At 39.3% G+C, this 27,911-nt stretch overlaps 1 protein-coding gene across 3 annotated transcripts in view; it reads right to left on the reverse strand.

The window, feature by feature from the left end:
- cyth1b (cytohesin 1b) overlaps positions 1 to 27,911 on the reverse strand; it is a 227,477-nt gene that overhangs the window by 125,886 nt on the left and 73,680 nt on the right. Inside the window, exon 1 of one of the 3 annotated variants that reach the window (XM_048555044.2) lies at positions 3,656 to 3,799. The exons of the other annotated variants lie outside the window; for them this stretch is intronic. Within the exon in view, the coding sequence (XP_048411001.1) occupies positions 3,656 to 3,683 (28 nt within the window). The 5' untranslated portion in view covers positions 3,684 to 3,799. Of the gene's footprint in view, positions 1 to 3,655; positions 3,800 to 27,911 lie in introns of those variants that run through there. 3 annotated transcript variants of the gene reach the window in all.

A 27,911-nucleotide genomic window follows, 5' to 3' on the forward strand; every position in this document is an offset into this window, starting at 1 on the left:
CAGTTGAATATCAGTTATTTCAAACAGCTACCTCTATTTGATCTATAATGCTTACTCTGTCAGCCAATATTGTAACCAGATTCAATAATGTACATATTTTAAAATATTGAAGTTAAAAAGGACAATAAACCATTGAGTAGTAATGTAAAGCAGGTAACTCATGAACCTGCTATTGCATTACTAACTCAATGTTATTGCAGACGCCACTTACAACAGAAAATTAAATACATTGGCTTAGTGAATTTCAAACAATTTGAACGACAGAAGAATTAAGAGAAAGCAACAGACTGGAAGTACAGTGTCCAAAGCAGAGGGTACATATGAAAGATATGCCAAGAAATATACCGAGTGGTAATGGTAGGAAATTAAACCTTTGAAGAATTAAGGATGTATTTAAAATCCAGATTCTGATAAAATTTACAATACACTGTCATGTGGAGGGTTGTTGGTTTCAAATCGTAGGTAAACTCTTAATTTGAAAAACTGATAGCAAAACTTTCACCAAACAATTGCTGACTCCAATTGCAATCCTCGGTAAAATGTAAGTCAGGGCATGAATTCGGTTCACTAATAAACTGGTGCTCTACCTCAGAGGTGGGAAGTAAAAGCTTTCTTCAAAATGTTTGAAACATGAAGAAAAAACAAAAGCAGTTGCATTTTCCTTAACCTCAATAGAGATAATTTTAATATCTATATATTTCATATTTTCATACACTTCATTTTCAATTAAATGGTGTACAATTTGATTTATAGAGAGGGAAAGAAAGTCTTTGAGGTGTAATTACTTATTTTATTAATTTCTTTATAGGAACATACATTTAGCATTCCCTCAGGTTCAAATAAGCATTTGTACAAAATCTACAAAAGCTCTAATTTTATTTTCTCCAACTGCCAAACAAATTAATATTCTGAGCGGAAATCGTATACTGAAGTTCTTACTGCCTCAAAGCCTTTGGTCTCAGCTGTTAATTTATAGACAAGAGTCCCCCCCGCCGGCCCCCCCATGTGGAGGCAAGGAAATTTGGCAAATAAATTTGTTACAGTCCAAGGTTGACCTGATACTAGGCCTCAGGTGTCACTTATACTATACCAGAGGGTTGACGGACATCCCCAGACAACTTGCCAGTAAAGAGACTTCCAACGTAAGACTCCTGCAGCTGATACACTGTAAGGCACTGAATTCCCAGTTGTAGCATAGAATCTGTTTCCAGAGTGAAATGCCAGCATAAGGTACAGCTGAGACAGCAGTGTCAACGATCATTAGGAAACAAAGCAGCAGCTAATTCCTGGGCCCAGATCTCTTGGGCAAAATAAATGAGATGCTGCATCCTGAATGCACTGATGTACTGTCCTGGGGGTGAAACTTGCAAATGATGTGTACATCTGATCACATCACCAAAGGTAATCCATTTTGTTGACAATGGTACACATTGAATGAATGCAGTGGTTATATCAACTGCATTTTCTCTGTGAAAATTACACTATTTCAATCATTTCCCACCTCTTGGTTTCTACCACATGCCTTTCACCTGCAACATTTTAAATACCAGAAGAGTCTGGCCAGGTGTACAGTCTCTAAGATGACATAATTTCAAATGACAGCGAATCAAGAATAATTAGGAAATAATTCAATATGCAGCGAATATCATATAACTTGAACTACATGGAAAATGATAAATATATCATATTTGAAGGACTACATGCAGGTCTGGTTGTGGTTTGTCAATTAGCATTAAATGTATATGAATTAATGTCTCACAGCATTGGAGCAATACAAGTTAAAAGACCTGTAAGATTATCAGCTCCACAGTGCCACTTAAGGCATGCAGGATAATAAAGGGCAATTAATTAAAACATTAAAGTATCTATCAAAGTTCATTGCAGGCCATAATAAGATATACAAACTAAACTGACAGTCCTTGTTCTCTTGTTAATTAGATAACCTCCACAACAATGACACTGCATTCTCCAAAGCAGAAGATCGATCAACTGAGATTACAATTAGAAGCATATTCAAATTCTCTCAATGTACCAAAGAGTTTTGATACTGGTTACTATGGATAGGTGAATTTTATTGCCACACAACTTCAATTCTGGTCACCTTGCTACATGAAGGATATTATTAAACTGGAAAGGATGCAAAAAAAAGATTTACCAGGATATTACCGAGACTAGAAAATGAGAGTTATAAGGAGAGGCTGGATATGCTGGGACTTTTTATCGCTGGAGCACAGGAGGCTGAGGGGTGACCTTATAAAGAGTTTTACAAAATCATGGGAGGACATAGATAAGGTGAATGGCCAAGGTCTTTTCCACAGAGTAGAGGAATCCAAAACTAGAGGGCATATTCAGATAATTTAGGTATATGCCAACTTTCATCTGTTTACAGTCCCGTGGAGTGCCTTGGTTCATTTTATTACACGAAATGCAATTCTTATTTACAACTTAAGTGAGAAAGGAGAGATTTAAATGCGACCAAAGGGGCAACCTTTTCCACAGAGAGTGGTGCACATATGGAATGAGCTGCCAGAGGAAGTGATGAACACAGTACTATTACAACATTTAAAAGTCATTTGAACAGGTACATGGGTAGGAAAGGTTTAGAGGGATGTGGGCCCCAACGCGGGCAATTGAGACGAGTTCATTTTAGGAAACCTGGTTGGCATGGATGAGTTGGGCCAAAGGGCCTGATTCCATGCTGTATACCTCTATGACTACATGACTATAATAAATGCATGTACTACATTCAAATCATTTATCCCTATCACCACAGTGGAACAATGACTACTTAATTTATTTAGCATTTATAAGGCTGAAAATAAATTGCAAATAAGAATTGTATTTCATGTAGTAAAATGAATCAAGGCACTCCACAGGACTGTAAACAGATGAAAGTTGACAAACCTAAATTATCCAATGGCATTATCCAGTGACTCCAGGAAAGGAATTCTGGAGGACATGACGTTTTGACAATGCTTTCCAAATTAAATCAACGCAATCCAAACTAAATAGTCTGACATACTGCGATGGCAGTCTCATCAAACAAGTTGAAACACTGACTCTAGAGTGTCCTTCACAATATGGTTCTTAAGAAAATTCTCAAACAAAACATTGATACTTCCCAAATGTCATGCTAACAAATCAGTGATTATTTGATATTTAATTTGCTTTTAAGAAATCAAGGAAGACTATACTAAAGAGAAACTACAACTTCAGTTGTTACTGATCACACTTGGATCTAAAAGCTTGCTTCACCAATTAAACGTTTTACTCATTAGTTCAGAAATCCAATGCGTCCAGTTATTTAAAGCCTGGTGTAACTCCACTCTTGGCAAGTTATAAGGGTAGTAACATTAACTCCTCATTTAGTATAAGATTTAACCTCTTCTCCCACAACACTCCCCCAACCCTCCCAAAACAAAGATTATTTTTTGTTTTGTAAGCCTGCGTTTGAGAAGCAAAAGTTATAATTATCATAATTATTAAAGTGATCATTTATATATCCATAATTTTATTCACATATTTTACATTGTCACCAAAGTTACAGGCATAAGCTAATATACGTACTAATACGAAGACTAAACAGGCATTGTAATAGTTACCGTAGAGATTATCTAAAAAGGAAAAGGATTTCCTGGAATATGTTTAAACTTACCAACACCACTTTCGGTATTAAGCACCATGGTTCTGGAATCTATGGCTCAAAAATAATGTGTAAATATGGAGTATTTCAACGAAGGAGTCAAAGCTGAAACCTAAACTGGTGAGCAGAGATCCTAGAATTCGTAGCACAGCTCGAGTGATTAATTGCAGGTGGGGCTTACCAGTACCTACATTTCATGAGCCAATCCTGAACTCTACATCATTTTGTGTATTTTAAGTCTACTGCGTAACAACATCAAAACACCAATTGACTGTTAGTTAGATAGCTATATATGGAGGGAACAACCTTTATTTGCAGTCAGCACCCTTGAGAAAGGCACACCCTCCTTATGCAGCTGAGCTGGCAACCTTCCTGTACATTTAATGAAGAAATGACTCAGTCAGCTTGGCATTCTCAGGCTTGTACATGTACTTGCAAAAAGACAATTTGAGACATGTTTCAAAAATTATACAGACAACCAACATGCAAACACAAGTAACTGCAGACTCCAGTAACAGCATGTAACTGATATATTTGAGGTTGTTTTTATTACCATACGGAAATACAAATTTGGAGCAGGAACAAGCCATTTGACCTGCCAAGTCTACTAACTTTGATACGGCTAATTTGATCACAGCATTTACTGTCTTACCCGTCATCTTTATACTCTCTTAAAGTTAGTCAAAAATTTATTTAACTCAGTCTTAAAAATATTAAGGGGAACATGCTTTCAGGTCCCCTCAGGAAATTTCGCATACCTCAGGATCTTATGATTCAGAGACTACAAATCCAGTTTATTTCACTGAAGTGCAAGGAAATATCTTAAAATCCTTTTTTGTTTTACCCGTCCTTTGTAAGCAAATGTTGATTTGAAACTGCAACAAACTGCATTGAAAACTACAATCCATTCATCCAAAATACTGCATTTAAAAATTCTGTGTAAATTTCTGCCACTCTTTATGCCAAGATCGATTTCCAACCCCATATTCACACCGCCACTAAGAACACGAATTTCCACTTCCAAAATATCACTTACCTTTATCCATTTCAGCTGACCTGCCTTCCTTACCTATAGACATGATGGTACTAATGCTCTCCTGGCTCATCTTCCACATTCTACCCACCCCGCAATAAACTCAAGATCATTCAAAACTCTGCTGCCCATGTCTTAACTCATGGCAAGTCCAATTCCTGTCATCCCTGTGGTCATTGATCTAACTTGGAACATAGTGAAACAATATCAAGTTTAGAAAAGTTCCATCATGACTTAGAATCCCTCACAGTCTTGCTCCTCTCCTTTTTTGTGATTGCTTCTAGCACCACAATCCTCCATGATACCTATATTCCATTAGTCTTGGCCTTTTGTACATCTCAAATTTCAATTTCTCCACTTAATTGTTTAGGCGACCAGATCTGGAATACCTTCTCTGTACAAAACATCTCAGCTTCCCAATTTCACTTTCTTCTTCTCTTCCCCTCAGAATCTCTCCCTGATCAAGCTTTCAAACATCCAGCCCAATCCTATCTCGTTCTATCACACTCAGTTTTATAATGCGTCTAAACAGTGCCTTCAGACATTTTGTTACATTAAAAGGCACTCCTAAAATAGAAAGTTGTCTTTATAAATTGCAGCACAATGAACATTTGTAGTTCTTTGTTTAAATGTCCTTGCCCTCATTGATTCACAGCTGAGCCTTCTACACCACAGCCATTTCTTCATCCGGACTTATTTTCATCTCCGGAACATAATCTACCTTCACCTCTCCCACCATCACCTCTGATTAAACTCTAGTACATACTTTCATCTCCATGAAATTTGACTCCTCCAATGGTCTCAATAAGATCTCCAAAAACTCCAAAACTAAGTGCTGTACATCAAACACCCAAATCACTGGTTTTCCCTGCCCCAGTGATTCAAGTAAATTTTTCATGCTAATTTTCAAATCACAATGTGCCCTTCTACATATTGTATACTTCTTTCATTTTATTTTTAAATGTAGCACGTGTGTGGCTGAGAAAACACTCTGGTTTTCATTAAAAGCATAGTTTCACCTCCCAGTATAACAGTTTGGATTGAAAACTTTGTGACTGTTCTAGAATGCCCTAGAAAATTGTATCCCATCTTAATGTGTCTTCAAGCCGAGGTCTCAGCCCATAGTACCTGGAACAGGATGGAAAACAAATGTTTTAATTGTACAACACAACCCTTACTGCTGAATGTCAAGCTGCGAGGCCCTGTTTTCCCAACTACTACTCTATCCTAATCAGTTTTTTTCTGCAGCAGAAACGTCAACTGACCTCTCATCAAAACTCTGTACATACCTAATGAAAGCACTCAATGGTCTATTTTGATAGCATTCTAATATTTGCAGTTTTTCCCTTATCAGTGTTGATTTTTACAGATTTCTTTGCATTAGCTACAATACGTTGCTTGTGCTTCAAGAGAATTATCTGCTGAATCAACTGTATAAATGTTGTGACATTGACCATAACGAGTCAAAAGTTAGATAATGAACAAGAGCTAACATCAGATTCAGTAGAAAGGCTGCAACTTAAAAGGGTTCAGGCAATCCCAAATAGCAATGCTCAGTTAATGAAATTATTTATTTTGAGAAGGTGGTCATGATTGAAGGAATTTTGGTGCATTTGCAAAGTGCTGAATGATGATGAAAACACAATACTGACAGAATTGGAAACAAGAAATAATGTTAGATACTTTTAATCAGCATCTTCAAAGAATGTTACGGTTTACCCCTGAAACAGGTAGGCCTTGAACCTGAGCCTTTTGGTCTCACGGTAGGGTTTTGGTACTGTGTCACAACAGTCCATTAAAGAGACAGGGAACTAGAGTCCCAGGTATAGATGTTTTCCAATCAACCTGTTCAGAGATGCTATTACACACCTCTGGAGCAGACAGGACTTGAACCTCGAATTATTGGTAGGAATGCTACGCTTGTACCTCAAAAGCCCCCTAATTTGTGTGGTTTAAATATTTTCTGGCCACCCTGTTCAGACAAGTTATAACACTGTTCTGGAGCAGGTGGGACTTGAACATGGGCCTCTTGGTTCAGAAATAGGGGCACTACCACTTTGACACGAGCCCCTCCATGGATTTCAATGTGGCATATAATCATGTACCATATAATTGGTTTGTCAGCAAAATCAAAGCCATGGAATAAAAGGAACAGTGGCAATATTGATGCAACATTGGAGTGAGTAGCAGGAAACAATTGTTTTTTAAACTGAGGGGAGAAATATACTGTCTCACAACAGTCAAAGCTAGCACCACTGCTTCACTTCATTCAAGTGAATGAACTCAACTTCAGCATGCAGGCAGGGCACAATTTTTTTTAAAAATTCAGATAACACAAGCTCGGAAGTAGTGTGAACTATGAAAGTAGAGATAGACTTCAAAACGACAAAAGTAAGCTAGGAATGGCTGAGCATGCAACAAATGAAATTTAAGAAATGTGAAGTGATGGAGTGCGGGTTGGGTCTGGGGCTATGCTCTTCAGCAGATTGGTACTTGATGGGCCAAATGGCCTCTTTCTGCACTGTAGGGATTCTATGTTATGCTCTGGTTGGAAGAATGAAGTAAAAGAATTCAATTGTCAAAGGGTGCAAGAGCAGGTGAATCCAGGCAGAAAATATTGAAGGGAGGTGAAGGTGAGTGGTTCATAAGGCAGGCCAGGGCGTTGGGCTTTATGAAAAGGAATAGGTTGCTAAAGCGAGGTGGTTATGGAAAACATTTATAACATTCTAGCTCAGCATCAAGTGAAATGCTGTGTATAATTCAAGGCCCACATTTTAGGAAAAGTGTGAAGCTATGAGAATGTGCAGAAAGCTTCGTGATAATAGATTCAGGGAAGAGGAGTTTCAGTTACACGTTTGTGTGTTGGTGAAGATAAGGCTGCTCCAGTCAGAGAAGGAAATGTTGACACTGTATTTGACGTAAATGTTCAAAATACTGAAAGGATTGACAGAGTAGTAAGGGAGAAACAGGTGTTCTTGGCAGCTCAAAAACACCATGGCACTGATTTCCGCTTACTGTGGCATTACAAAAAAAATTTTTACACTGCAAATGGTTAATTCCCTGCCTGAGAGCATGGAGGTAGATTGAAACAAGCCCTTCAAAAACCAATCAGATATTTATCGGAGAAGAAAAGCTGTGGAGCATTAGTGAAAAGATGGGATCGTAAAGCTAAGAGACTAGCCCCAGCAGACGGCTGACAAACACACAAAGGACCAAATGGCCTCCCTTTGAGCTGTTATTCCATGAGCCAAAGTCAATGTTGAAAGACCCTGAACCATTTAATTCCATGAAGGCAGGAAAATCAACAAGCATCTCTCTCAATTCAGAAGACAAGAGACCATAGACCTTTGGAGGAGTTGAGCAGGCCAGTCGCGCACTATTTACAGAAAATATTCTCATGCTGCAGTCCCTCCAAGAATCAATAATCAATTAGGCTATCTGCATCGAATATAACTGAGTAGAATACATTGTTATTTGATTTGCAAACCCACCTAAAAGTTGCATCAGGCTGGTTTGCTGCATACAAGAATAAGCTACATTAGAGAGAAGAAGGTTGAGAGGTGACTTAATTGAGGCAATAAGATAATTAGAGGGTTAGATAGGGTGGATAGGGAGAGCCTTTTTCTAAGGATGGTGACGGCGAGCACGAGGGGGCATAGCTTTAAACTGAGGGGTGAAAGATATGGGACAGATGTCAGATGTAGTTTCTTTACTCAGAGAGCAGTAAGGGTATGGAATGCTTTGCCTGCAACACTAGTAGATTCGCCAACTTTAAGTACATTTAAGTTGTCATTGGACAAGCATATGGACGTACATGGAATAGTGTAGGTTAAATGGACTTCAGATTGGTATGACAGGTCAGCACAATATCGAGGGCCGAAGGGCCTGTACTGTGCTGTAATTGTTCTATGTTCTATGATCACAGCTATTTGATTTTCAACCACCTACTGCCTGTTTTGGCTGGTGTTTAAATAGTGCTTTGCACAACCACTGGAAGCAATTTACTGCCAATGAAGTACTTTTTTTGAAGCACAGCCACTGCAGTAATTCAGGAAAGGCAGAATTTTGTGCTCTGCAAGCTCCCTCAAACAGCACTGTGACAACGACCAGATCATCTATTTTGACGCTCTTGATCGAAGGATAAATATTGGACAAGACACCAAGATTAAACCCTTCCTCTCTTCAGACTAGTGAGGTGGTATCTACCTGAACAAGCAGGCTGAGGGTCTGACACTGCAGTAATTCTTTAGCATCTCACAGGAGTGTCAGCTTTGATTTTGTGCTCAAGCCCAAGAGCAGGGTCGGAACCTGGGACCTTGTGACTCAGTGGCAATAATGCAACCAACTAAGTCACGGCATATTTTCACAAAATTATACCAAACAGTTGAAAATGATCCTCTGAATTTTAAACGTATGAACATTTTCAGCTAAACTAACATATGAAAGCAAAAAAAATTTTCAATAAAAAACTAAGAACTGTTTATTTCCCTTATCAATTCTGATGAAACACGTATGAATAAAACATAACCTATTTTCTTTACAACTGTCATACAATTACAGAACTTCTAAAAGAAAACAGAAAATTCTAAGTGGCTTTTGCAGACTGACAGCACGTTTCCTGGAAAGTTTGTCAATGAAATGAACATATCATTTAAAAACATATACTAAGAACAATGTAACCAAGTAGATTGTATATTCCATACATGGGTGCAAGGATGGTCTTGATTTCTAGTGTACATTAAAGCACATATAGTATACAAATACCACTAAAGGACACAATCTGCAACTCTCTATGCACGTGCAACGTTATGCGCTCCCTAATTTATGAACATCCAACTGACAAACACATACTTAGGAATGCAGCCTCATACAGGGATCAAATTTTATAGACCTGACAAATGGAAATTTCCTGTATTTAAGTATTTCTTGTACTTACACCCCTTTATATTGTCCTACAATATGTTCCAACTTGTGTACATATCAACTTGCAATCAAATCTCCAAAAAGGAACCATTTGCAATCCAGAGACTGCCTGTTCAACATATTTAAACATAACTAATTTTCCCAAGGCACTTCACTGACAGGTTTCCAAATAAGTTTGATGGTCAGAGGAGATATCAAGACCAAAAGCTTGGCCAAAATGCTAGATTCTAAGGAATGTCAAAAAGAAAGGAAGGGAAACAGAAGGTAGAGGGGGAATTCCAGCTCTGAGGGCATTCATACAACTGACAATTAAGTGATCAAAATGGGAGATTCTCAAAAGCCAGATTTGGAAGAGTACCAATATCTTGGATGGTTGCAGGTTTGGAAGAGATTATGGAATTAGGGAAGAATGACACTGTGCAGCAGTTTCGGCCTATACTTGCTAGATTGTAGAGCAAAAAAAAAGGATAAATGAAGAGATTTAAAAAGATACACTGAATTCTACAATTGGAGGTTTCCAATTCAAACACACACTAGGTAGGTGGGGTACAGCAAATTTTGCTTGGAAACATCATTAAATGTTGCCTCTGCTGCAGCTTTTAGGGCAGTCAAATTACGTTTTTAGCAGTAGATTCCAAACAGAAACGGAGAGAAATTTGGCACTTTCTGAAAGTGAGGTAATATTTTGTGTACCGATTTCTAATCTAGCAACAGCATCTCAAAGTGGAAAGCAATTTTGTAAAAGAAAATATCAATAACTAGATTAATTCCAGATCATTGAATGGAAAAGAAATTTACCTGGGCTTGATGGAAACTGGAAACAAGGATGGGGGGAGGTGGAATGATGGTAGGGATAGCAAATGTGACCCAAAGTCCTATAGCCAGCGACTTTAAGTTGGTGTCCTAAAAGAATTGTCAGGAAATATCACAAGAGACAGAAAATCATTGAGTCAATTACTCTTCAGTTTTTTCCCCCTAATATTAATACAATTGCACTGTTGCCATGAAATGCAATACAAGTTCCTTACTCTAGTAAACAAAGCATCATTCACCTGCTTCACACAGCTTTGCCCTATAAATTGAATGATGTTGCTAGTGTTCCTTTTGAGAAGCCAAAAAGGGCCTGAAACATAGGAAAACAGTGCACAAGTCATCTTGACATCTCCTGCTACCTGCAATTTGGTAGAACTTGTCCAAAAATGAGATAAACTGAAGATCTCACTTGTTTTCATCAGACATTTCCGGTACTAATGTCCCACCCAATCATAAGTGTGTACAGTATATACTATGAACAGAGGCCTGGAGAGATTGTCCTTGGCTTCAGCTCCAACCTGTACGCTGTATTCATGCCATCTTATGTGGAACAAATCAAAAGTCTTCCATCATCATGGTACAAATTATCCTTTGAATGGATAATTATTTTGGCAAGATTTCTGCCAGGAAATCTGACATTTAAGCAGGAAAAAAATTAAGTGTGTTCCTCATTTATTGCTAAATCACATACCAATCACTCCATTCGCCGAGACAGCCTGTGTTGTTGCAACAAAATTCACATTCAAGAGAGTAAAATTTCTGCCCATACCTGCACATAGGCATCTGTACACAAACTCTACTACAGCACAATTAAATATATGTCTGTGTAATCGGAGACATTACAAAACTGAGAAATAAATGGGCTGTTGCATCAGTTTTGGAAGTCTGATATGTTGGCAACTTTTCTCTGAAAATATATGAAATGTTGTTAAAATTGCTTTACTGCATAATACTGATCACCATATTTCTCAAAATATGACAAGCGTGGCTCATTAGCCATTTTCAGTATGTCCTGACAACATTCAGGTGGAGAATGCTTCAAGTCCAAATAAAGATTTCTAATGTTTGGATTGTATCATGACTATTGATGGCATGCTTTGAAAGACAGCTTTGTATATGCACTAACAACCACTTCTACTCTTTTGTATGTGGGGTATAAGTTGGTTTTGGAATGTAATGCAAGATGGGCAGAGATAGCAATTTGGCACCTGTTTTCAAAGCTCTGCTCTAATTCATTTTGCACTCACTTCAATGCAAGTTGTGTTATTAACTATTCTGGGCTACAAACTGAAATGAGTTTACACTGAACAGCTTGAGCCAAATACCAATACAAATTGTGAATATAAATACATTATATAGAGACCTTCACTCATCCAAAAAACACTCAAACTGTATTCAAAAGCAGCTCTTCAACATTTTTTTTATTTTAAGAAAAGTTGGCGCGTATTGTGGAATGGCAAATGGTACTACAGGATTCTTCATAGCAAGAAATTGTCTCTTGCTTAGCCACAATAATGAAGGTATTAATTTAAGGTATGGCATTGTGAAGTAGAACTGAGTGAAAGTGAAATGTTTCCTCATCATCTGGAAAGTTTTTTTTTAAAACATGGGGGGGGGAAGGGATCACAAAGAAAAACAAACAAAAATGGTGGGCAAGTCTCCAACGGGGTACATCCTGGTGATTCATGGAGGGCAGCATTGCAGAAGCTCTCACTGATAGAACAGCTACAGAAAATTTGACAATAATTAAGAAAGCATGCATTTTTATGAAAATGGGATAAAAATGTGAAAAATTAGAAAATGTGAAAATCTACATGGGTGCATCTCCAGAATTAAACATTAAAATGGAATATTTTATGTTAAAAGTATGTTAATATTTGGGTTTGATCCTTCATTTTGACTGAATTTTGTGTTTCCAGCATTTTCTTTGCAATTCAGATGTCCAATGTTGGACATAATTTTTTGCCTGCACTGAATTACATTCGATCCTTTATGTTGTAATTACTAATTTGTATGAACAAAGTCAGAATGTAAAATATTCCATTTTAATATTTGATTTGTAGACATTGTAGTTAATTGCATTTCATCTGCCTACTCTGGTAAAAAAATAATTAGCAACTAGATACGGCTTATTCAACAGTAACTGTGAAGCAGCATACATATACTGGCACTAGATTAAAGCTAGAGATGAAGGGTCGAGGCCCGAAACGTCAGCTTTTGTGCTCCCGAGATGCTGCTTGGCCTGCTGTGTTCATCCAGCTTCACACTTTGTTATACTAGATTAAAGCTAACCTGTTTTCTGACTATCCTGATTTTAAAAATCAATCCAGCCCATTAAAAGAAATTCATCAGCTGATTTTATTACTCATACCCAACCGCATCTTACATGCTTTAGGAGGACGCTGTAACATTTTGTCCCTCAACACTTGAACTTAGAAAGATGACCAATCATTATATAAACTCTCTTATACTGTGAAAATAACATTGCTATAATTATGGGAGTAAACAACTATACAAGATGCATGTCAAAGTATAAAACAGTTAAATCACACCAATTAAAGAGTGTTGTGAAAAACAAAAGGCATTACAGTTCTTTATTTTCTCATTAGTTACGGAGATTCAATTCACAAATCAGCTTTCCCCATTATCTTATGTCCAAATTTAAGGCATCTCATAGTGCACATTCCCATGTTCAGCAGGCTGTACACTACTTGTTTGATATTCAGCAATCCTCTGTGTGAACTACATGACCAATCCAGCAATGCTGAGCTTTGGCAACTATGCACACAAACCAGAAATGCAGCATTTTGAAAGAACAGGTAATTCTGCTGTATGCTGGAGTCGAAGATAACACAGTGTGGAGCTGGAGGAACACAGCAGGCCAGGCAGCAGAGGAGCAGGGAAGTTGATGTTTCAGGTCGGAACCCTTCTTCAGAAATGGGGGAGGGGGTAGAGAGCTCCGAAATAAATAGACAGGAGGGGTGGGGCTGGAGAAAGCAGGTGGGATGGTGATAGGTGAGCGCAGGTAGAGAGTGACGAGGATTGGTCAGTGAGGTGGGAGGAACGGATAGGCGGGAGAGAAGACAGCCAGCTCAAGGAGACAGGGATGAGAGTGAGGGTTGGTCATGAGATGGGGCTGGTGGTGGGGAGATTTTGAAACTAGTAAAGACCACCTTGAGTCCATTGGGCTGTAGCCTCCCAAGGCACAATATGAGGTGCTGCTCCTCCAATTTCCAGGTAGCATCTGTGAGACACTGGAGGCCCAGGATGGACATGTCATCCAGGGTCTGAGAGTGGGCATTGAAGTGATTCACAACTGGAAGGTGTTGTCATTTGTCGTGTGACTGGAAGGTGCAAACCACTTCAACTCCACACTGGGTTAATTCTGCTATAACACGTTTTGTTAACATGAATTGGCTGTAATGCAGTTGATGACTCGTGGATGCTGTTTGAGTAGCATGAAGTTTCTGTTGTACAGGTACAGCAATCTCCCTAAAATGTGATTTTCTGTGGCTATTTTCTATAGCATGAGGTCACACATGAATGTAACTATCACGTTATAGAAGAAATACCTGAACCTCCATTTTGGGAATTTGCCCTGACACCCTATGGGGCAAACAGATCTCAGACAGTAAAGCTGGAATAATTTTAGTAGCTTTATGAAATGCCAGTAGATCGAGAATAACAAAGCAATGCAAGAACCACCGCTTGATATTTTGATCTTTGCTCCAATACAAACTCCATGCTTTTTCCATAGGGCTGCCAAATGCATGCTCTTGCCAGGTGATGCTTATTTTCATCATCCAGCATGGTTGGAGACTTCCAAAGCTTCTTTCAGAACTGAAAGGGTGTGTTGTTAATAAAGCCTGAGACTTTGTGCACATAGCCAGTGATAGGCTGATACAAGATCTCAGTCAGACTAAAGTATTCGAAGGCTAGGTGTAACAATCAACAAAAACAGAATGTTTGCTTGAGTACATGCGACGAGAATGCAGTTATATGCAAACAGGAGCTCATTCATTCAGTAGCTCTTGATTAACCTTTTTGCAAACCCTGAGCCTTTGCTCGTTGAATAGGTTGTCCTCTGTTCTGAATTGAATATATATTCCCTGGGAAGATCGCTGACTGTATATTGGAACATCATTGAAAAAAAGGGAAAGGGAGCTGAAGCCAAAACATAACCTTGCAGCTAAACAGGTATCACCTCACTGCAAAATAAGCAAATGACACATCATCTTTTCAGGACATCCATGCATTTATATGAAAGTCCTTCCTGGTTTAGTGCCAAAAACTTTGGTTAGATCAATCAACACCCTTTGGAGGTCCTTATCCTTTTCATGGGATCTTTCCTGAATTTAACATGTTGCAGAAGTTCACATCTGCTGTTTACCCACCTGCAAGGAAGCCAGACTGAGATTCTAGTCTACAAATTCAATGTGAGTGGCAGCAATCCCAGTAAGGATAAAGCTTGCTGGAATTTTTCCTGATGTTGAAAGTAGTGCCACAATGTACTGTCTTTCTTTCCATTTGCAGATATAAGTCATGAAGGTATTGTAATTTTGAGGTATTGTGCTCAGAATCCAGATTAGGCAGAAGCGATCTGTCAGTGCCCAAGCCATAAGAGTCCCTCTATCACTAACTGCTTCAGATGGATGTCATCAGCTCCCAGCTCTCAACTTACCCCTCTAAAGCTGTTTTAAGGCATTTGTGACTTTGCTGGAGAAGGAAGCAACTCATGGGTATCATTACATAATATAGATTATTAATTTAAGGAATTGCTAAAATGTACTCTCCTATGAGAGAGAATCTCATGAGTATTTTGTTTGGAGCTGATCGCCATTGCTCAGAAGATAGGTGTCAGCCCATCGTTTTTGGTTTCATAGGCAGATCAGGTAATTCTTTTCAGAATGTGCTGGCTACTGATTGGCTTTGTGGGAGTCAATTTTTCATCTCACTTAGTTTGGCATGCACTGCTTTACACGGTAATATATATGGAGCTCCTTGTTGGTAATTTCTTCTCAGATATGCAAGATCAATAGGTGTTATGCAAATCTTGCAGGAACTTATTCATGTTTTGGCTATTGTAGTCAAACCAGTCTTGATGCATCCATTTAATTAAGCCTAGGATCTAAAATGTTGTGATTTAAAGTATCATTCTTTACGTTTTCCCAAGACTATCGTCCTTGCTTCTTGAAAACATTACAGGAATCACTATGGTAGATGGCATAAATCATTTATTTGAAGAAGTTAAGTTTTGGTTTCATAAATACGAATTTTCCATCCTTCATAAACACGATGCTCACTGTTACAGTCGGTCCACTAATTCAAAACTGGCAAAACATTAAACATCAGATGATCAATTCAGTCCAGAAAGCTGAAGTGTTGGTTATTCTAATTCCTTAAAGCATCCTCCAGCAACTTATTTTCAGCACAGAATACAGAACAACAAACATCATTTCTCGGTGAAATTGCATGTGACTGCTTTGTAATAGAAGTTACTGTACAAACGGATTTTTGAACAGAGAATGTAAACATAACTGGTATCTGCAGAAACAAAATGTATTGTAAGAGATGCATAAAAGTGCTGCAAGTCTCTGAACTTTTCCTCATGAAAGTATTCATCACTCTGTGGTAGCAATTGATTTAAGGCATAGAATTGTTTGGTGCTAAGCATGCTGAGCGAAGAATGCATTTCTCTTAATTATCATGACTTACAATTTGCACTTGGGATTGGGTGAGGAAAATGTGGCAGTACCCATTTGCACTTTAGCACAATTAAATAAGTGCAGAGTAGCACAGTGATGGGAACAGAACTAGAAATAGCCCAACTAAATGTTTGTTATCTGCTCATCCAAACAATGCCCAGAAACAAAGGATGGTACATTTTGCAACATTTTTATTTAATTGCACTTTGTTCAAATTATGTAAAATTAACATACTCTCATCCCTACAGAGTTCAAATAAAAATACGACAAATGATTCAGTCTTTGTTGTGTACGATGGTGTTTTGATTAAAACATTCACTTACCATATTGCTTGGAACAACTCATCGTTCACCCTTATCAATCTATGTCCTAATTTTGATCTATGCTAAATGGAAGATTAGTTGGTTACTATTACATTAAATATTGGTTTGTAGGGTACAGGATGACAGTAGTTTCTGCTGAGCCAAATTACAGATACAAATGTATTACAAAGAACAAACAAACTTTAAGACTAGCTGAAGCATGGCAAAGGTCATTGTGGGTGACATTCTAGCATGAAATTACTGTTATCAAGATTGATCAAAAGTGATACAGTTAATGGCAGGGTCCTGGGAGAGTTGCAGAACCAAGTGACTGAAATAATTCCACAAAGGCCAGTATCCCATCATCACGCCACCCTTTATTTGTATGTGCTTAGTACATGACATTGACCCAGCTAGCAGCTGAGCCGGCTCCTAGGGTGAGCCGCACCCCTGACACTCCTGCTTATATCTGTCAGCCAGGACTCCCTGATTGGGCCTGGTTAAGAGCCCCAATCAGGGAATTCATTCTATGAGCTCCAAGCAGCTGACTAAGTTCCAATCACTTCAGAGATCTTGGAGTACAAGTTCATAGTTCCTTGAAAGTCGAGTTGTAGCTAGACAGGGTAGTGAAGGAAGAATTTGGTACGCTTGCCTTTATCGGTCAGTGCATTGGGTGTTGGAGTTGTGATGTAATGTTACAGCTGTAACATTAGTGAGGCCATTTTTGGACTACTGCATTCAATTCTGGTATCCCTGCTATAGGAAAGTAGTTGTTAACTTGAAAGGGTGCAGAAAAGATTTACAAGGATGTTGCCAAGTTTGAACTATAGGAAGAGGCCGAATAGATTGAAGCTATTATCCCTGGAGCATCAGAGGCTGAGGGGTAACCTTATAAAGGTTTATAAAAATCATGAGGTGCACAGACAGGGTGACTAGCCAAGGTCTTTTCGCAGGGTATGGGAGTCTGAAGCTAGAGGGCATAGATTTAAGGTGAGAGGGGAAAGATTTTACAAAAAAGAGAGACCTAAGGGGCAAGTTTTTCAGGTCGAGGGTGGTGCATGAGTGGAACAAGCTGCCAGAGATGGTGGTGAAGGCTGGTACAATTACAACATTTAAAAGGCATTTGGATGGGTATATGAATAGGGCCAAATGGTGGCAAATGGGACAAGGTTAATTGAGGAAAATGAAATGTGAGGCTGGATGAACACAGCAGGCCCAGCAGCATCTCAGTAGCACAAAAGCTGACGTTTCGGGCCTCGACCCTTCATCAGAGAGGGGGATGGGGTGAGGGTTCTGGAATAAATAGGGAGAGAGGGGGAGGCGGACCGAACATGGAGAGAAAAGAAGATAGGTGGAGAGGAGAGTATAGGTGGGGAGGTAGGGAGGGGATGGGTCAGTCCAGGGAAGACGGACAGGTCAAGGAGGTGGGATGAGGTTATTAGGTAGGAGATGGAGGTGCGGCTTGGGGTGGGAGGAAGGGATGGGTGAGAGGAAGAACAAGTTCGGGAGGCAGAGACAGGTTGGACTGGTTTTGGGATGCGGTGGGTGGAGGGGAAGAGCTGGGCTGGTCGTGTGGTGCAGTGGGGGGAGGGGACGAACTGGGCTGGTTTTGGGATGCGGTGGGGGAAGGGGAGATTTTGAAGCTGGTGAAGTCCACCTTGATACCACTGGCTGCAGGGTTCCCAAGCGGAATATATATGAGTTGCTGTTCCTGCAACCTTCGGGTGGCATCATTGTGGCACTGCAGGAGGCCCATGATGGACATGTCATCTAGAGAATGGGAGGGCGAGTGGAAATGGTTTGCGACTGGGAGGTGCAGTTGTTTGTTGCGAACTGAGCGGAGGTGTTCTGCAAAGCGGTCTCCAAGCCTCCGCTTGGTTTCCCCAATGTAGAGGAAGCCGCACCGGGTACAGGGGATGCAGTATACCACATTGGCAGATGTGCAGGTGAACCTCTGCTTAATGTGGAATGTTTTTATATAGGGTTCTCTAAACTGTCACCTCATTAAATTCTGCCTCAGTGACATGAACCATGAATTTCCAAGAGCTGTGATATTCCTACACATGTAATTTTTGGAGAGCATCTTTGTAATATCACTTTGGGTGCTGCTCTGCCATAACATGAATTCCGAATAAGAGGATTTAGAAACAAGGAGAAATATCTAAGATTGCACAATAATTACCCAGCACTGTATGATAGGGAGTGGTTCAGGACATTTTTTTTGTTTAACAAAGTTCGCTTTTCATTCTAATCTGTTTTTGTAGTTTTAACCCAAAAACTGACACTGATAATGTAAATTCCCACAAAAGGAATTATAAGATATACTGCAATTTAACTCTGTACATTGTCTTCCTTTGCCATCTTGTCTATTAGCACAACTGGGTTCCAGTAATGTTGCAAACAATTTTAATGCCTTCATAATGGTAAAGAAAGGAAGAATCTGATTGTTTCTTGCTGTCAGTCCACTTAATAAAACTTTTAACTACACCTTCACCTGATTAAATTTCCAACAGAATACCCAGCTTTTAGTTGCATTTTTAGATTATCTAGCACGCAACCCATTAGGGTTATTAAATCCACCTCCTGGGATACTTTCAAAACATTTGTGCAAGAAACATTTATTTTTTTTTAAACCAATATAGGAATCTGATGAGAATGCCTTTTCATGGCAAAGCTAATGTTATAACTCACAGTGAGCAACACAATCTTTACAGACCATAACAATACTCCAGAAGATCTCTGTGACAGCACTCCCATAGACTGAATGGTAAATTTTACTAATTCATCTTAACTCTCTAACATGCAAGAATGATTTAGTTCTGTTGCATTTACTGCAGAAAAGAAATGTTTTCCAAATCAAATCCCAAGAAATTTGTGCCTTTAGATTTTAGCTGAGTTACGTCAGCACTTTAGCAATAAAACAAGAATTTGGCAAGTTTTTTTGTAAAGGTTAAACATTACTAAGGGATTATTCCTTTTGTAGTACATTTAGTAGCATTAAAAATGTTATGCACAGGGGGAGTGTGAAATATGCCGTTCAGCTACTGGAACCTGTACTGCCATTCTAGATCATGAAATATATCAAGCTCTGTCCAAAGCTGATGTAATGACTGAGCTTCCATAGCCTTCTGAAGTACAGAATTGCAAAGGTTCACTACCTTCTGAGTGAAGAAGGTCCACCTTGTCTCAGTTCAACATGACGTACTTTACTTTTTATGGAAGTGTTCCTCTGGTTCTACACACAATAGCATTTGTGTATTTTCTGTGACTATCCCTTTAAGAACTTAAGGTTCCATGAGGTTGTTCCATAGAGATTCATTTAACCTCCAGAGAATACAGTTCAATCTCCTCTGTCATTTCTCATTGCGCAGTCCTATCGTTCCAGAAATCAGTCACATGAAACTCCGTCTACAGCAAGAATATCTTTACTCAGACATTAGGACAAGAACTATACACAATAACCCTCTAAAGCAAGACACCTTTGTTCTTGTACCCAAATCCTCTCAATAGAAACTGAAATGCTGTCTGTCTTCAGCATTGCTTGTTACACTTGTATACAAGCTTTCGGTGTCAAAAATATCCAGGTCCCTTTTGACATCAACACTTTCCAAACGCAGACCATTTAAGATGTATTCTGTATCGTCATCCTTTTATTAAATTCATTAACGGGATGAGGGTGTCGCTGGCTCAGCAGCATTTATTGCCCAGAGGACAGTCAGAATCAACACATTGCTGTGGGTCTGGAGTCACATGTGGGCGAGGCCAGTAAGGATGGCAGTTTCCCTCCCAAAAGGACATTAGTGAACCAGATGAGATTTTCCAACAATCGACAATAGACTCATGGTCATCATTAGATTAATTCTAGGTATTTTATAGAATTCAAATTCCACCATCTGCCTTGGCAGGATTCGAACCTTGGTCCCCAGAACGTTATCTGGGTGTCTGGATTAACAGTCCAGGGATAATACCACGAGGCCACACCTCCCCTACAAAGTGGATAACTTCACACTTTCTAATTCAATAAAAATCTTGAATTCAGAGTCTAACGATATCCATGACAACAGTTGACAATTGAGGGGAAAGCATCTAGCTCACTGAAGACCTTTAGTAAAGCCTTCCTTCCTTGGTCTGGCCTACATGTGGTTTCAGACCTTCAGCAATGTGGTTAACCCTTAATTGCCCTCTGATCATATTGATGGTCAGGCACTCAGCCAAGGTCATATTCAATGGAGGAGTAAGCTCAAAAGGCTGAGTGGCCCACACTACTCTTACTCTTTAGTTAGCAAGTTCGTAGGGCTCATTTATTCTTATTATCTGCTTTTTGACTGTTAACCAATCCATGCTTATATATTACTCCCATCCCATGTACTTTTATTTTGTTTACTGACCACCAGTGTGGAATTTCAGCAAACTTCTTCTGAAAATCTGAATACATCACAACTATTGGTTTCTTCTTATCAACTTTAATGGGAACACTCAAAAACCCTCTCAGGTTTTCCCCTTCATGAACTTATGTTGACTCTGTCCAAGCAAACAATTATTTTCTAAGTATCCAATAATTACATCCTTGGTAACAGATTGTAGTATTTTCCCTGCTACTGCCGTCAGGCTAACAGGTCTGTAGTTCATTCTTTCTTTCCTTAACTGTGGAGTTACTTTTGAAATCTTCCATCATGTAGGAACTGTGGAATTAATGAAATTATATGTAATATATAGAATTAACTTACAAAATAAAATTCCATAAGTTTGATACAGATCAGTGGTATTTCACTTTAGAAGAAAAGCAGCACTTACATGTATATAAGTAAAAGTAAAGTCACCATAGTCCCTGTGAATCATAGGGCTGCTTTTTCATTAGACAGAAGCAACTGGTAGTGGGTTAACCTGAATGTCTCCTCAAAGGCACGGCTGTACAGAAGGGAGACTGGGTAACCAATAGTCTTGAGAGTTCAACTGTTTGGGTACCTAGCATTTTAACAGGAGAAAGCATACTACCAGCAGCTGCGGTTTCCATGGTTCCAATGACATTGATGGAAAGAGAAATGAAGTTCTGAAAGCAGATTTTAGGAAGTTAGCAAAGAAATATGGAAGCAGGGCCTGAGAGACAGTAATCACCATTGTTACACAACAGTGAGCATCAGTGCGGGATAAGATAAATACATAGCTGGAAATACAGGACGGTGGGCTTTAGATTGCTGGGACAGAGGGACCAGTTCTGAGGCTTTCTCTAGGCTTGTACCTTAACATAGCTAGGAAAATATTCTTTGTGGGATGGTTTATTACAGCTATTGAGGTGGGTTTAAACTATTTTGGCTAGGATTGCAAACATGGAGCTAACATTAATGGGCGCAAAGAATTGGTACAAACCAATAGCATTAGGGTAAGAAATATTCAGACATCTTTCAGAGTAAGAGGGAATGAAATTAGGTCTGAAGCAAGTTTACACTGCCTATATATGAATATGTGTGTACAGTCGATGAGTTGCAAGTAGCTATGTGACAGTTTGATATTGTGGTTACAATGGAGACCCATTTCACAAAATATTCCTAGCAACCAATTATGAAGGAAAAACAGTGGAAGTGTGGCAGTGTTGCTGAGAAAGCAGTTCATAAGGATATCCAGGCTTTATAAATGGAGGCAGGAAGTATAAAAACAAAGTTATGATTAACCATTTTGAAACATAGGCTCTGCCTCAACAGGAGTATTGTGTTCAATTCTAGGAATACACTTTCGGAAGAATATCATGGATCATATGATTTACCGCTCTACTTATGTATATAACTAGACTGCAGCAAATAACCATAACAATCTACCTGAAGACTTTGAGTTAATGCCCACTTATTTTGACAAATCTGCAACTCCTGAACAGGAACCTTACCTGTTTAAAATCATGAGATGTCCAAACAGAGTAAATTGGGAGAAAGCTAGACAAAAACAGGAGACTGGGAGAAGACAGAAGCCAGGCAGCATCTGGACGGTTACATGCAAAATGTTGACTGCTCCTTTCCTCCATGTGCATCTGCAGTTTTTATTTTAAATCTCTGAATGGGGAGTAACTACTCCTACTGGCAGAATGGCCAAAAACCAAGGCAACCTTTTAAAGTGATTGGCAAAAATTACCAGAGTTAACATGTGGAAAATGTTTCTTCTTAAAAATGTAGCCAGTGATTGGTATCTGGAAGGCACCACCTGAGCATACAGCAGAGGCATGTTCAACTGTAGCTTCAAAACGGAACTGGTAAGTGGGCGGGCATTAAGACTAGCTGAAACTATCTTACAGATAACAGGCGTAGTTGTGATGGATCAAGTAACATCCGCTGCGCTGTAAACAATCTACAAATCTTTGAAAAAGTCCTGGAACAAAACTTAAATGCTTTGAGTCAAGCTGTGACGAAACTTAACAATGAAACGTCAAGACTGCACAGTACTTGTCTAGACATTGTTGAAATTCTGCATTTCCATCTTTAGGTCAGAGGATTAATTTTCAAAAATTACAGATTCTTAACTGGAGATCTTGTCTTGGAACTACCAGCAAAAAATATTCAAATCTGCAGAAAAGAAGGCCATCTTGCCAATAACTTTTTAAAAAGAAATGGAGCATTCTGAACCATTTTGTAAACTCTGGTTTCTGAGCAAAATACAATACTACTTATCACTTCATTCAGAAAATGTTGGTCAACACCACAGGCAACACACAAAAATTTTCAGAACCGAATCAAATTCGTTAAAAAATGATGTACCTTTACTAATCAATTGTTAGTCTGTCAGATATGTGGATGGAGCAAGCAAAGATGGCAATGATTAAAGCACAGTAACACGTTGCTACGAGTGCATATTTAATAATTGTTGACAAAATGCTCAGTGACAAATATGAATGCCCTAATCCTCATGTCAGTCTGCCATCTACTGTCCAGCAAACTGCTCAGCCAGTTGACATACTGACAATATAAAAACCATTGCACTCAACCTCAAATAATCTAGAAAAAGTGACAGTAAACGCCAGAAATATTGTACTGGTAGGAATGATCAACCTAATTTATTGTTAAAATTAGGTGTCACTAGGAGTTGCAGAAGTTTCAATGATCAGAAATGAAATCAAGGAATCAAATGACTTGCACAGTGTAGTCTGTCACAATGGTGACAATCACAACACATCTTACAACAAAGAGCAACTTACAAAGCATTGTCACTGTAGTAACGTAGGAAATGCAGTAACCAATTTGAGCACAGCAAGATCCAGAAAGAGCAATTAAATCAGCAGTCAGATCACCAGTTTGTCATCTCACATGATGCATAAAATGTTGCTCAATACACTGGATGAACTCTTCTGCTCCTCTTTAAAAAATGTTCTGGATTTTTTTTGATGAACAACAAAAGGAGACAAACAGGGCCTCGATGTATCTTAATAAAACGCTACAAAGAATTTCAGCAATGAACAGGAGATCAAGAATCCCCTTAAAATCAAAGGTCAAGTACAAAACACAATTTCTTTTCTAGAAATACACATTGAAAAAAATCCATATTTCAAACATACACCCCCAACAAGACATTACAAATTTTATTTCTGCATTATGATTCCAAAAAACTAGTAGCATATAAAACTCAATTATGAATTAAGACAAGGTGGCTCAGTTACTATTTTTTCACCTAAAGTAAACATTTACTCATGCTTGTAGGTTAAATTGGGTTTAAATTTGGTCAAAAATTCAGTTGCAGATAGCATTTGCCCTCAAACACACTCATAATTGACTTCAAATTTTAATCAGCGCATAAGTAAAGGAGACAGAGTGCCTATACTGTGGTTAAACCTACATAGACAAACTGAAAATAACCGTTATTGACCACAACGGTCCAAAAGGTGGTTTTGCATTTTTGGTAAGCTACAGACATTGCACATTAAAGAAGCAATTGGTCTGGTTTTTTTGAAAGTGAATTACTTTGGTTTCAAAGTAGTAAACATAAATTAAATACTCTATCATGGATCTTTGGTCAACTTTACCGTTAGGTGATGTTACATTCAAATCGAGGACCTAACAGTCACAGCACTCTGGATTTCCAAATGGTGACGTGAATAATTTTTTGTATGAATTCATTTATCCTGCCACAATTATAGTCTCCAACTGTATTTGCATGAAGTGGATTGCGCTGCATTCATCAGAATAAGGTCCACAATGCCATATGCCAAACTGCACATATTAATAAGCATGTTTGTTTCGGATATTCCCCACCCAGGTTCAGAAACATGACCAATGGATTCAGTCAGAGCCGTGGTTGTTGTTGCTGTGGCCATGGTGCAACTATTACACAAATAAACCACGGTGGAACCAATGTGCCAGGAAGTCCAGGACCAGCCACAACCTCCCGTGTTAGCCAAACAGCCTCAGGGTGAGGCAGTTGCAGCTGAAGGTCTTTTCACGATGTGGAGATGCTACAGGGGGCCCAGAGTCTATCGTCCTTGATGCCATTTTGCAGCATCACTGCAGACTGCCAATGTCTCAGAACACAGTCATTAAATTTCATTAACTTCTGGAGGGGTCTTGTGAGTTGAAGGGGTTGGTCATCCCAATGGCAGCTGTGCTAACATTTTTATGCAAATGACTGGCTGTTTCCAAGGATCCACTGGGGATTTGTGTGCGATCTCCAAATTGTCCACAAATATATCAAGGCTGTTACCAATGCAGTTTGCTAGGGCACCAACATTCTTTCTCCCTCAGCACTCCACCCTTCCCAAACTCCCACTATTGCAGAAGTGCTGCCGCCTCCACACTTCACATAGCTCTGAAGACAACTCATCCAGGCTTGAAATGTTAGCTTGCTTTCTGTCCATAGATGCAGCCTGACCCACTGTGATCGCCAGCATTTTTTGTTTTCAGCTGCTGGAGATCACATTGCTTCCTGTTTCCCTATGATGAGATCAGCGCTGCATCCCGGGCAGGAGGATTTGCCAAAATGTGGGGTTCGCACAAGTGAGGGACAGTACAGACTGCGCACACAGTGGAGAGTGCATTCAGCAGACTGTGCCGTATCATAATGCAGCTGACTTCATCAGCATAAAAGGACTGCATTCCATCAATTAAAAAAATCATCATTGGTACCAGTCTGCTCCAAACAACCTAAAAGCTGTGTTGCCCATATTCAAGAACTCCAGCATTTCTGCTTTGTTTTAAAGGCCAGATGCCTGACAAGGATGATTACTGGAAGAAAAGGCTACCCATTGCAACCATGGCTGAAGTCTCCATTTTCTAACCTCTGAGGGTAGATACAACGCATCCTGTTCTTCCACCAAGGCCATCATGGGGCAGGTAATGGGCCTCCTGAAGGAAGAGTTTCCGATGCATGCATCATTCTGGGAGCCCTTACAGTTCAATCCAGACAAAGTGTGCCACGCTATGCACTGCATAAGAAGAAGAGGAGGCAAAGACGGTATGTGATGGATGCTGAGGGACAGCAGGAGTCTTCCTAGAAAGAAGAATGTCACCTCCACCCAGATATAGCAGTGCAGTGTTGGGCATAACACATTTAACAGGGCTTAACTGACACCTGTTTCTGATAGCTCTGCAGTGCATGTAGTCATCAGTGACTGTAAATTTGTTGCTGCTGGAAAGACAAGCAGTTTGTTCCCAGAAGCAAAAGCAGCTTTATTTTGTTTCTTTTTGCTTTACTTGTTGTTCAGTTATAGTTTCAACTGAAGACTTTCAAACAAGTAATGCTCCTACATTTACCAATGACGGATAGTCAACCAAGGACGATAGGCGCTAGGCCCCCTGTAGCATCACCACATTGCGAAAAGACCTTCAGCTGCAACTGCTTCTTCCAGAGGTGGTTTGGCGAACGTGGGAGGTTGTCGCTGATCCCTGGACTTCCTGGCACATTGGTTCCACCGTGGTTTATTTGTGTAATAGTTGCACCATGGCCACAGCAACAATAACCACGGCTCTGACTGAATCCATTTAAATTTGGTCAAAAATTCAGCTGCAGGTAGCATTTGCCCTCAAACACAATCATTGCAGAAATTCAACAAAGCACCTTCCAGACACAACCATTTTGATCCACAAGGACTAGGCAGGCAGCTACTTGGGAACAACACCACTTGAAAGTTCTCCTCCAGGCCACTCAGCATCCTGATTTGAAAATATATATTACTATTTTCAGTGCTATTAGGTCAAAATCCTGCAATTCCCTCCATAATGGCATTGTGAGTTGACCGACAGCACATGAGTGCAGAAGTTCAAGAAGGTAGCTCACCACTACCTTTGAGGACAATTAGAGACTGGTAATAAATGCTGGCCCGATCAGCAACATCCATTTCTTACAAGTGAATAAAAATTACAAAACAGAAGTGCATTATGTGTAATGTGGTCTCATAACTAATTACAGTGAACGTCAACAATATTATGTAAACGAGTGTGTGCTCACAATGTAGCAGAAATTACTAATGCAAGTTTTTGGGGAAATTACAGCATTTCCTGCATTAGTTGGAAAAAAAAGCAGAACTAAAAATGCCAAAACTGTGAAATGACGAACAGGAAATCTGCCTGGACTTGTGATTAATTATTTTCTAAAAAAAAGACTAATCAAAACTGCAAAATAAAACAGAGATAACGCTGTGTGAAGCTGGATGAACACAGCAGGCCAAGCAGCACTGGAGCAGCAAAGTTTGACATTTCTGAAGAAGGGTCTCGACCCGAAACGTCAAACTTTCCTGCTCCTCTGATGCTGTTTGGCCTGCTGCATTCATCCAGCTTCACACCGTGTTATCTCAGATTCTCCAGCATTGGCCGTTCCTACTGCCTCTGCAAAATAAAACAACCAACTTCAAGAGACTAATCATCTGCTGCTTTTCAAGGACCATGTTGGGTGCATTATAAAACTCAATATTTTAACTAACGAAAACAAATCTGCCCAAAATTAAATGGAAATAATGAAGGAACACTCTTTTGTTCAAATCACCTGAAAGAATCAATACAGGACGACATTTCTGTTGTGTGATTAAGAGAATCCTCTACAAAATTAAGATACAATGCAGGACACATTTTATTGATAAAAGCTATTGATTTATGGTGACTGACAGTGAGCTCAATCTCTCAGTAGTTAGTATTCTAGGGATCAAAGTGCTCTGAACATTTTTCTCTCCTAAGTCAAAAATGATGACCTTGATTTTTTTTATCTTTCATTTTGTAGTGTTCAAAAGTCAAGACAGCAACCTAATTGTCAACCACAACAGATTAAACGGTAGATACATGAAGTTAAGGAGTGCACACACTGAACGGCACAGAGATCATTGTTTACTCTAGAAGGGTGGACGCATTAGTTCTCTTGTCTCCTAACAGGTCGTGGGGCTGCTGTTAAATATCAGAGGTTAATCAATGGGTACATTTCCAGAATTGTCCTGGAGCCTCTGGGAAATAAAAACTTCTGCAGGACTGAATTTATAGAGATTCAGGTTGTGATGGGAGTGGAAGGGAAGAAGGTTGGATGGTAGGAATCAGGAG

The sequence above is a fragment of the Stegostoma tigrinum genome, chromosome 22, assembly GCF_030684315.1.
Source record: "Stegostoma tigrinum isolate sSteTig4 chromosome 22, sSteTig4.hap1, whole genome shotgun sequence".
Lineage (NCBI taxonomy): Eukaryota > Metazoa > Chordata > Chondrichthyes > Orectolobiformes > Stegostomatidae > Stegostoma > Stegostoma tigrinum.